General features: G+C 42.4%; 1 protein-coding gene across 1 annotated transcript in view; it reads left to right on the forward strand.

Annotated features, from left to right (window-relative positions):
- LOC101846155 (U3 small nucleolar RNA-associated protein 18 homolog) overlaps window positions 1-12,342 on the forward strand; it is a 55,767-nt gene that overhangs the window by 21,942 nt on the left and 21,483 nt on the right. Inside the window, exons 6-7 of the mRNA XM_005104884.3 lie at window positions 10,337-10,420; window positions 11,026-11,200. Coding sequence (XP_005104941.1) covers window positions 10,337-10,420; window positions 11,026-11,200 — 259 coding nt within the window. The remainder of the gene's footprint in view (window positions 1-10,336; window positions 10,421-11,025; window positions 11,201-12,342) is intronic.

The following is a 12,342-nucleotide window of genomic DNA, read 5'->3' on the forward strand; positions in this document are numbered from 1 at the left end:
GGGAGGAGGGAGCGGATGAAGGCAACACCAGAGGACAAAAACTGTAAGCAAATTTCAGAATTTAGATTAGATTTAGAGCCCTCTGCAAAGGGCGTTAAACCCATACCAAAAACAATACAATACAAACTCCATCATCGGCACCAACCCTTAGTTTGTCGAATCTGAGGTTGGTCCAGGTGTAAGTACTGAAAGGGGACGTAACCCAGTGTAGTGATATTTCTGTTGTTGCTTCTCTGTTTACTTGTTGTCTTGTCTGTTGTGGCGTAGCCATACTGTGTCCAATGCTCATTCATGACCCAGGGAAAGGAAGGAAATTAATCATCATCATGGCCTTTCTCACCCTGGGTTGGGATGATATAGGCCATGAACAAATGCTTTCCCTATCCTGGGCTAGCTGCTTGATGTCATTCCATGTCTTCCTGCTTTTCTGTACATCTACTTCAGTGAGTGGGTGGTTGGCGGGTGCTCTGGTGTGGTTTGCTCCTTCTTTCCTATAAACAAATCTATCGTCTTTATCTCCCTTTCTTTTTTGTGTTTGTTGCTCTCTTGTAACACCTCTAATCTTCAGCACTTATTTGACCTTATTGTGTTGCAAGTGCTGTAAAACTCTTACTAAAACTATTTCTATGACTCTTTTCCAAGTTCCAAATGGACTTTCCCGTGATATTTTACTCTGCGGGTTCCACTTTTTTTGTTATGCAGCTGCTTAAGTTCCTGAGAGTGTGTCCAATCCATTGCCACTGCCTTCTTCCCACCTCATATCTGACTGGGCTCTGTCTCGTTCTTCTTAATACTTCTTTGTTGGTGACCCTGTCTGTCCATTTTGGTCCTCTTTAACTTCTTTAGACACTTGTTCAAGAAAACATGGGTCATCTTTATGCAAGTCTGGGATGTGTTCCATGTCTCACATCCATACAACAAGACTGACTTCACATTTGAGTTGAAGATCCTTAGCTTTATTCATTGTGAGACATCCCTAGTCCTCCAAATTCTATTTTAAGATATTTAAAATTGTGGTCTTTGCTTGCATCTGTTTCTGGGTGTATGACAGATGTGCCAAGTCATTTGCAAAGTCCAGATTGTCCAACTATGTCCTTGGGTATCCACTGTGCTTCTTTCCAGTCCTTTGGTAAATTGCTCTCATCCCTGATCCTGGTAAACAGTAAGAGAAGGAGGTCTGCTGTCACTTTGGCATCTGGCCTCGTGTGGAATCTGATCAGGATCAGCAGCTTTACCTTTGTTCAGCTTCTTAATGGCCTTCATAATCTCTTGTTTTGATGGAGCATCGCAGCAGAGTGGTACTCTTGCTGTCAGGACATTTGGTGGGTTACTTGGTGGTGGTCTGTTCAGGAGACTGTTGAAATGCTGTACCCTTCGTTATGCCTGCAGAGATGCCAACCAGTACGATTTTACGTATTTTAGTAAGGTTTTTTGCCGAAAATACGCGAATACGACTTTTCATGAAAAAATACGCATCCTGGAATGCGAAAAATACAAGATTCAGCTTGGGCAAGTAAACGTAATTATATCAAGTCCCATCTTTTGTCAAAATAGTAACAGTATCGCAGAACTGGAATATTTGAAAACCTAGTCCGATGTGGTCAGTAAGTTCATTTTTGCCGGTCACAATCGGGATATATTCGTTCTGCTTTTCCCCGTCCGGAGACTACATTTCACTTTCACGCGAATAGGCAGCTATGGCGGCTGGTGGAAGCGTATGTGACACTGAGGCTCGATCGGGAAAATCAAGATCTACTTTCGCTTTCTCTACCACCGAGAAGTTTGCCGGCAGTTGTCTGATAACGCAACATTTGTGGCATGCAGGTTGTGCAGTATGAACGCAATGTCGCCGTGCAAATATAATGTAATAAATACTCGGACTCATCGCTTTGGCTGTCACTTGAAAAAAAAAAAAGAAAAGAAAATACAAGCGTCGTCCGATTTTTAGATTGTCTGGCTCGCCATCGTGACCGGTCACTGAACCTGCGCGCATTCGCATCTTAGATAAATGCGGCATCATGTGAGTATACACCGTCTTTGGTGGGAGTAACGGCGTTGCGAAGTATAGGACTACGGAATAGGGAAGGAGATTATTGATTTATTTTGGGGGGGGATTAAGATACTATCGGGGGCTATACCGGAGGACAAAAACTTGGAAGCACATTTCAGAATTTTAATTAGAGCTTTCTGCAAAGCGCGCGTTGGTGCAGGCCGTGTGCGGAATCGGGACCCCTCATACTCATACTTTAGGTGCTTTTCCGGTAGTTCCCACCCCCCTTATTTGAACCTGACCTACATCTAGATTCTAGATCTATACGTTTGATTCGCGGCAAGCTAAGATATCAAACCTAACAACTGCAAAACATACCCCCCTGAAACCCCCCACCATATTTTTATTTGGTCAGGGGCAAGCCCCCCCTGAAACCCCCCTACTCTTGGGGCCAAAACCGGTGATTAACAATTGCAGGGTGGGAACTACCGAAAAAGCGCCATACTTTGCAAGTCTGTGTTATTGAAATAAAGTGTTCGCGTTTCATTGGATTGGTGAAAGTAATTATACCTACTTGGATGAGTGATAGATCTAGTAAATTATACCTACAGTGTATGTTGTAGCTTTCTGTTCAAGACTGGCTGATTTTCAGTGTCACTGCATCTTGCCCTACCACAGTTGTTACAACTCTCACAGTGCATGGGTCTACTTGAGCCATTCAAGTTATTGCTTTTCTCTGAGTTTGAGCAATAATTTGAGTCTGTCAGTTCATAATATGAATCATGACACCCAGACTGGTTCTTGATACAGTAGTCGAAATTCTTGTTTTAGGCCCTTACGAACTCTCAAAGCAGGATTTATTTTTTATATAATAATGAGAGGAAAATATTATATAATAGACTGAAATACTTAAGTCAAACAAGACCCCAGTACTACATTGAACACTGACATGTTGTTGACTGGATACATGTATATTGTACGCGTATGTGCTCTCTTTTTCGAGCTGCTGAGCTAGTAATTTTTTTCAGGAAATATTGCTGGACACCCTGAACATTTTACTATTGCTGGTTGGTCGGTCAGTCGTGGGGAATACACATTTTCCCCTGAAAATACACATTTTCATATTTCCCAATACTCATTTCGGTTTTCTGTGGTTGGCATCTCTGTGCCTGAGCGAGCTTCCTTTCCAAAAATGGTTTTCCCTCTTTGTCCTTTACTGTTACTTCTGGTTTTCCAGCAAGAGTTTTTGTAGTGTGGTAAAGGATTCGCATGTGCCCTCTTGCTGCTGCCTCCTCAGCCTGTTCATGAACTTCTCCTAGTCTTTTATTAATGATCTCTTTACCTCTTTAGCTGTTATCCTGTACTGCTCCAATGTGTCCGCTTTTCATCCCCTTTTTCTACTTGCATTTGTCTCTGCTTTCAATTGTCTTGTATTCCTAATCAAACCCAATGACCCTTGGCTAATCCATTCCTTGTGCTCCAATTTCTTCTTACCTAGTATTTCTTGACATGTTGAATTAAAAAGACTTCTTTGACCTTTGTCCGGTGCATCTCCACCTCCTGTCTTCCTCACCTAGATCTGCCAAGAGTTGAAATCTGGTCCTCGACAGCAGTTGAAACTCCTCTTTCTTGTGTCCATCTAAGAGACTTACTTGGAACTTTTTTACTTTTGGTTCCTGTTCTGGTTCCCTGCCTCTTGAGAGGAAGCTTGAGTTTTGCTAACAGCAGATGATGATTTGTTCCAATGTCTGCCCCTCTCAGTACTGTGACATCTTCCAGTGAACGTCTGAAAACCTACGAGAGGTACAAAAATGATAGATCTGCTTCTGTCCAGACTGTATCCAGTGGGTTTCACTGACTCCTGGTATGTGTAGCCTGTATCTCTTCATCTCTTGTGCCACTTGAGAACTCTTTCCTGCTTCATACATGATCCAAATATTTCATGACACAATCTAGAAAGACTTGTTTGACAGAGAAGGTTTTGGTTCAGAAGAGTCCTTTCGGCTTTGTCCGCTGTTCTTTATTGTTCCTGCTGATGCAGAAGCTCCTCCATCTCCCTAGATTGAAAAATAGTAATTTGTGTTTTTTTGTGTTTCTATTACTTTCCGTTTTTACTGGGTTGGATAGTTGATCCTCCGCAAACTGGCACTTTTCAGGAAACCAGACCTACGTACCTTCCTCTTACGACACGCAGTATCATGGTAGGTGTTATTCTTTGCTCCCCCATAGTAAAACTATGGGGACCCCCACCTGCTGGGATGAATGTTCATCCACCTGTGTATTATTGTCAGTTGCTGTCCACCCACAAAGAGAAGAACATTTTTTTGTTTAATAGATTAAAGTATTTTGGTATGGCTCGTTCGTCTTGTTTTATGACACCCAGGTAACACCATGAGGGGTCCCAGTTGAGCAGTTACCTCCTTTCATGAAGGTGGCTACAGCATTGCTATTCACAGATGTCTTTTGCCAGTTTTCTTTCCTTCGTCCCCCCCCCCCCCCCCCCATTCCACGCTGGTGAAAAAGATTGAAAGGGATGGGGGCTGGCATGGTTTGCAAATATAAGTGGGTGATATTGTGATCCACCACTGCGGGTTGGGGGGCTCCATAGTTCTACTATGGGAGCACAAAGAAAACACCTGCCGTAATACACGTACTGTGTGTCGTAAGAGGCGACTATAGGTGCATAGGTCTGGTTTCCCGAAAAGTGCCAGTCGGCGAAAGGCCAATTACCCTACCCTGTAAAAACTAAGAAAGTTACAGAAACACTTCAAATTTTTCGATCTTAGAAGTCATGAGAGATAGAAGAGATGCAGGCAACACATACTCGGAATGAGGTAAACCCACTTGATACAGTCAGGACAGAAACTCCAAACAGCTCAGCTCAAGGGAACAAATATATTGTATTCTAGTAGGGAAGACAAGGGCCATGCGGAAGGATTTGGAATATTAATAAGTATGCAAAGTAATCACATATAGGAAGGGAACCACACAGGGAGAGAATCATCATGGCTTCATTTGCATCAAGGAGCAAGAATAGTTCGAATCTATGCCCCCGAAAATGATCCATTGGATAATGACAAGGATGCCTTTTACAGACTTCTCCAGGGATCATTGACAAACTACCGAGGAAGGATGTCAACATCCTAATGGGAGATGCCAATGCCAAGATTGATCTGGACATCATAGATTATGAGATCATTTTGGGACAAATGAATGAGAATGGCAAGCGATGTACAAATATCTGTGCTTTCAACAGTTCTGTCGTTGGAGGTTCTGTTTTTCCCTATAAGATGATCCTCAAGGCACCCTGGTATCACCAGATGGACTGAACCATATTGATCATTTTTGTATCTCTTATTGGTTCAGATAGTCACTGGAAGATTTCATAGTATAGAGAGGGGCAGATGTTGGATCGGATCATAATCCGCTGCTAGCAAAACTCAAGCTTCATCTAAAAAAAGCTCGGAATTAGAACAGGAATCAAAAGAACGAGGTGTAAAGTAAGCCTCTTAGACGGACACAAGAAGGATGAGTTTCCGCTACCGTTGAAGAAGAGATTTCAACTTCTGATCGATCTTGGTGGGGAGGACGTGAAATTGGTGACGCATTGGATCAAGGTCAAAGAGGTCTTTACTTCAACATGTCAAGAAGTTCTTGAAGAAGCACTAGTAGACCTGCATGTTTGCCGACAATCGTCTGAAATCCGACAATCGCGAACCGGCCGATGCTATCGCTAGGCCCGCCTGTATCAGTCAATGTGCGTAGTGCGAGGCCTGGCCGACTGCCAGCGACCCATTTTTCTCCCGTCGGCTTCGTCGGCACTTTCGTTTTCGTGCCGACCGCCGACGCGCGCACCGCCGACGTTTCCGACATAATTGTCGGAACCTAAGTAGAAATGCGAATACGAAAAAGGACGACAACTTAAATTATCTACTTTCAGTTTCGTGCTCAAACGGCCATTTTGAATTTCGTTTGTTGACTAATTTAATTGTTCAGATCGTGTGGATTCATTCAAGTCCGACTCTCTTGTTCTAATAGAATCTAGATCTAGATTTATATAGATCATTATAGACCTCAATGGAGGATTCATATTCCAATTCTATTGTGTCAAACCCTATCATAGGTTGTGCTGTAATTTTTATATTGGTGAAAATAAGCATTTCATCAGGTGCGTGAATTGTTTATTTATTTAGTAAAGATCTAGAATCTAGACTCAGCTGAGTCCCTCTGTTCGGAATCGGATGCGGATTTCTAGTTCAAGGCCTATTCCTATTCACTTGTTCTACAAGATCTAGATCTAGATATATATGAAGGATTCATATTATATATATTCCAATTCTATTGTGTTATTGTATCAAACCCTATAGCAATGTAGATGTAAGCCATATAGATCTAGAATCTAGATCTAGATCTATATGCTCCTTGTTTGTTTTGGAGTGTGGTTTTTTAATTTAATTTTTTTTTTTCATTTAGGACTTGTTTTGGCCTTTTTACATGAGGCGCGTTGCAGGTTCTTTTTGGGGTAGGGTTAGGGTTAGGTCTCTTCTTTATTGTGTTTGTTGGGGTGGTCGCTCGTTACTCGGATGTTCTTCCTTATGACACCCACAAAGGCTTTGGGGGGGGGGGGGGGGTTGCGCAAAATTTTCAGACAATCTGGTTGAGGCTCACATGCAGGTCTACACTAGGAACATAAGGAATGGATTCGCCAACACTCCCTGAATTTAATTGGGAATAGAGGACTACTGAAGACATAAGAGGTGAATGCAAGCAGTACAAGGGGATCAAGAGCCCATGCACTAGAACAGTAAAGGATAACAGTTAAAGGTGACTCTTGTTGGAAAATATTGGAATCCAGATGTACTAGTAAAGGACCAAGAAGGAATACCCTTTTTGGAAAGGAAGCTCAGTTGAAACGATGGGTGAGTGTGGAACGTTTCAACAGCCTCCTGAACAGACCACCACCAAGTAAACTGACAAACATCTTACCAATAAAAAAAATGAGTAACCAATCTCCGGTAATGCCCCTCAAAACAGGAGATTCTGGATGCCTGCCAGCTCGAATGATATGATGCACCTGAGAAATCTTTTCAGGACAACTGCTTCAATGACAAAAGAATTTCCTGGATTTTTAATCGTCAGTCAGCATGCAGTATTACTAAAATAATTCAATGGACAGTCACCTTGAACGATTCTTAGTTCCAATTTGAACACCACGAAGGGAGTATAAAAGTGTACATCAGACCATATGAGCACATTTCTTCAACAATACCATAAACCCATGACATTCCAACAGGAAAATGCACCAGTGCTCCGTGCACTCCACTCAGAATTAAATTTTTAAGAATCCAGAATATCATCCCTGTATTGGATCCACGGCCTGCCCTTTCACCGGATTTGAACCCATTTGAGCACCTGTGGGACAGGGTTGATTGTGTTGCTTGGGACGAGAATCGTGGTCCCAATACCATTTTACAGCTGCAACAAGTAGTGCTGGATTCCGGTATCGATTCCGTTCACTGCTCGCAACTCCCACTTCCGGAATCAACTCCCAACTCTTTTGAGTAACTCAGTTCACCTCAGTGCAATTCAGTGATTCAGAGCTGTAGCAAAGAATTTCTACTATGTATGAATCTTAATTGTTAAAATGTAATGAGTTTATGATGCCAAGACAAAATACAGCCAACCTTTCTATGAGCAGCAATAGATTTGCAAGTCAAATAGCAACACCGGAGATTCACCCCCGAGCAACTCACTTGCTGCTCGCAACTCAGTGAATCGATTCAGGAATTTACACTATATTTAGTGCGATGCATGTGATCACGTCTACTCGCAACTCAGTGAATTGATTCAGGAGTTGACACTATATTTAGTGCGGTGTTCACCAGTTCTCACCAGTGCCTGAAACATTTTGCTGGCGGAATTGAGTGCTCTGTGGTGAAGAGATGCACTGATGTGCTGAATGCACTTGGAGATTATACTGTTTACTGATGTGTGACTTTTGGATTTTACCCCTGTTGTCAAATTTCACTCGTAAAAGAGAAGCTTTTACTTGAAAAAAATCTTGTAATTTTCATCTATCTGTCAAATATTTCAATTTCTTGGTAAAAAAAAAAAATTTCTAAATGAAGGACAAACTGATTGAACATATAGGGTGGTACCTTTTTTTATGGTCGGCAGTGCAATGGAAGTCCCTTGGAATTCTCAGTTGATTGTCAACTTCTTTGACTATGAGGTCTTTGACAGCATAGAGTGGGCGATACTGGAACATCATGGAATCCTGCAGAAGTTCGGGAACCTCATCTAGAGCATGTATGAAATGAAATAACAAGTTGTAGGGTTGTTTGTGATGACCTGCTCATTGACATCAAGACTGCTGTAAGACAGTGATGTTTACTTTCACTTCTTCTCTTCATTTTGATGATTGTGATTGGCTTATGAAGGAAACAACTACAGGGCACCGGAATGGCATACAGTTGACCTCAAAGATACAGTTGGATGATCAGGACTTTGCAAATGGCTTGGTGCTTTTGTCACACACCCATTAACAGATGCAAACAAAGACTTCACCTTGAAATAGCCAGTCAGAGTCGGTTATTGAGGATCCACTTCGAAAAGTCACAGGTCCTATGGATAGATGCATTACAAAAAGAGCAAGACACAAAATAAAGAAATGCACCAGAAAAAATTGAATCCTTCCTTCCTTCCTTCCTCTGGCTGGCCTCTGATAGGAGGGCAGCAGTCTACCATTCGCAGACAGAAAAGAGGCAACCTCTTGTGGCCTCGTCCAGAGTACATCCGGGCCCGGTCTCGCGTTGTTCTCCATAAGTTGGCCTCGATGTGCTTCCCCCCCCCCGCGGGCACTCATACAGTGCTTGCTGCAGGTCGTCAGGACTTGTGCCACTCACCAGACAGGAATCATTGGGAGCGGAGCCTATTGCATGGAGATACGCCTGCAGGATGGGGCTCTTCGCGTTGCATCTTAGCTGCGATAACACTCTTCTCTGTCTGGCGGTAAGGTCTCTCTCTTTGTCCCTTTCCGGTGGTGGCTACACTTTTCCCCCGACGGAGTCATGCACTTGCGCTTTCTCCCATGCATGGGCAATGATGTAACGCGAGATGCATGAGCTTTCTGACGCGAAATCGACTGCAGTGTTGGACTGGCCGAGGCGGTTTCCCTTGTTGGCCAGGGCGTCAGCTCGGTCGTTCCCATGGATGTCGCAACTGCAGTCATTATTGGGACCTCTACGCGGTGCTGCAGACCCCGGAACAAGTACAGCTCCGGGCCGAACGCCAATCAACCCCTGGATTCAGACAGAAACGGAGGCGACCAGGTTTTTGTCCGGAGACTCAGCCGAACCGGCTGATCTGAGTCTCCTGTTAATAAAGACCGGTGACGTCGAAATCAACCCTGGACCTGATGAGATGTACCCATGCGCAATATGCAACAGGAACATGACCAACCGTGGTTACTCAATCTGATGCACCTCCTGTGCCAAATGGATACACAGCAAATGCAGTGGCCTATCAAACCCGGAAATTCGACGTCTTCCCCACAACTACCCTTGGGCTTGCCCGGCCTGCTTCATGCCGTCCCCTATCCGAATCGCCCCCTTATACCCCAACATTCCCAACATCTGCGTCGCAATGCGCCTACCGGAACACAAACACAACCACCACAAAAAATTGAATCCTCTTGGGAGTATTGAAGTTAAAACCCATGCCCAAAAGGCGCAGGCTACTTTCATATCTTTGAATAGGATTTGGAAGACCCAAGGATATCTCACTCCAAACAAAGTTGAGGATTTTCAACTCAAATGTTAAGTCAGTCTTGCTGTATGGATGTGAGACATGGAGCACATCTCAGACGTGCATAAAGAGGATTCGGGTTATCTTGAACGAGTGTCTGAGAAAGTTATTCAGGAACAGATGGACAGACCATTGAAGAAGTGTTAAATTATTGTATTAAATTTAATACATGGTTATTTGTTTTTAAGGCTCTTATTTATTGCTGCTTCCACTTAACTTGTTAGTATGGGTGGCTCTCAGGTTTTCTTATATTTCTGTGTGAAATTTGAGGTTGTTTTGGCTGCTTGTGAGCAGTTCTTTGAAATATTGTTCTCATCCTTCTTTGACTTTGTCTTAACAGAAGATTGACTTTACATTCCATGTTAATGTAAATGCAGGTAAACCATATTCATATAGGTGACCATTGCATTTTATATGTTTGTAGCTCTAAAAAGGCATTATTTTTATTGTAAATAAGATGATGGAAATTGCAATCTGATTGTGTCTGTTACTTTTTTTTAAACCTTCCTGATTTCTCTCTTCTCCCATTCCTTGCTACAGGCGAGTCTCAGAACAGTAGAGTTTCATCCAAAAGCAACAGTTCTGTTAACAGGAGGGCCAGACAATACAGTGCGACTTTTTGCTGTGAGTACTATGTCAAAAGACGAAGAAGACCTCATTGCTTAGATCAGCGCCTGAATCAAGAGATTACTTAATTAATTGAGAATTGACTGTCAAACTTCACACTGCTCAATGCTTCTAATCTTTAAAAAAAACTTTTTTTGTTTCGTAAATTGAAATCTCATGTCATTTTCACTTTTTTCCTTCTTATACTTGTGCTTTGAATTTTAAGTCTTAATTTTTAACATATAGATTTCTCACTGTATTTGGGGCCTTATGTTTTCCATAATTTATGCACACTTGGTTGAATCATTGATACCAGTTTCCATTATTCTGCACGACTAATTAAAAAAAGATACACAGTGTGTTTTATGAAAGGGTTGTTATTTCCATTGTCAACTTTTGACGTGTAGTTATCATACTGATTGATTGCAGACAACTTCGTATGAACATCTTACTGTAAACAAAGTGTTGTCTCTGTTCTAGTACAATCTACTTTTCTTTCCTCCAGTATTTTCTTTCCATCTGTATTGAAAGACAAGAAGGGTCTTTAATTTTTATTTTTTTTAATTTTTTTTTGTGGTAATTTTATGAAGGAAGAAATTGAGGTCTTTGGTCCCCTTGAACAGGTTGACGGAAGCAAAAACCGAAAGATTCACAGCTTGTTCCTGGAGAGAACCCCAGTTTTCTGCACCCACTTCAGCCGTGGGGGAAGTGAAGTCATCATTGGCTCCAAGCATAAAAGTTTTTACGTGTATGATCTTGAAGGAAGTAACGGGATCACTTTTAGGCCAAAGGTGAAAGGTAAGTTTGCTTTCTTCTTTTACCATTTCATCAGGTGAAGTTATCTTTCGCTCAAATCACAAAATGTTCTTTGCAGTCTCAAGGGTAGCAACTACCTCCATTTTAACTTCTTTGGCTCTATGGGAAGACAGGACTGCCCATCATTGCGAATTTGGCTGACATTTTTTAACCTGAGCGTTGTTAATGCAACAAACTTGTGTGTTTCGTGCGCTCATATAAATTTATGTAGTTTGAGCGTAGAAACCACTTACTAAAACAAAACCTTAGTCTTTCTGATGGGATTCTATGTCACACTTGGCTTGCATGATCCTGTGAGGCAGGGTGGAAGCCGACCACCTCTTAAGCCCCATTTAGATGTACAGTTCGCTGATCGACAAACTGTGGGATATCGAGAGGATGGCCGGCATCCTGTCAATTTCACGTGGAAACTGAGCAATCCTCTTGATATCGAAGGGTTCTCTGTCCAACCACCAGATATCTGGCGAAGCCAGATATTTGCCGGCTGGAGAACCGAAGGAGTGACGACGAGGGAGCGGCTTCTTTGATGTTACCCCAGGTGTAGTTGAAAATACATTCCAAAAATTTCCTAAATATTCGTGAAATAAAAAAAATAATAAGATTTTCGTGATCAGCGACCCGAAATTAGTAAAATTCACGCATGGAACGCAATTTAGTACCGGATTACCAAGTTAAATTATGTTTGTGTGTTTGCTTTTGAATTACCATTCGCCCGCCCCTTCACTTTCAAAAGTGAAGGCAAAAAAATGTACCGCGTGGTGTGTGTAGTATACTGCCGAGATGTGTTGGTGGAGTCAGCTGAGGGCTACACCATTGTTTCATCTAGCTAGACGGTGCTGTTTATTTTAATTTTTTGTTGTTGTCTACGCGCTACCAGTTTTACTATTGCACTAATGTTCGTGTGGAATAACAAGGAAACTGGGCGTTTTTTCGGTAGTTCCCACCCCGCTTAATTGGACCTAGATCTAGATCTAGATGCAGATCCAGATCAGAGAGGGTGATCCAGATCTAGATTTAGATCAGAAAGCTATGTTTGATGCGCAGCGAGCGAGAGATATCAAGGTAAAGTGGGCCCCCCCCCAAATCTTGAAACCCCCTCCACATTCTTATTAGATTTCTAGATG

Source organism: Aplysia californica, unplaced genomic scaffold, assembly GCF_000002075.1.
Source record: "Aplysia californica isolate F4 #8 unplaced genomic scaffold, AplCal3.0 scaffold00440, whole genome shotgun sequence".
Taxonomy (NCBI): Eukaryota; Metazoa; Mollusca; class Gastropoda; order Aplysiida; family Aplysiidae; genus Aplysia; species Aplysia californica.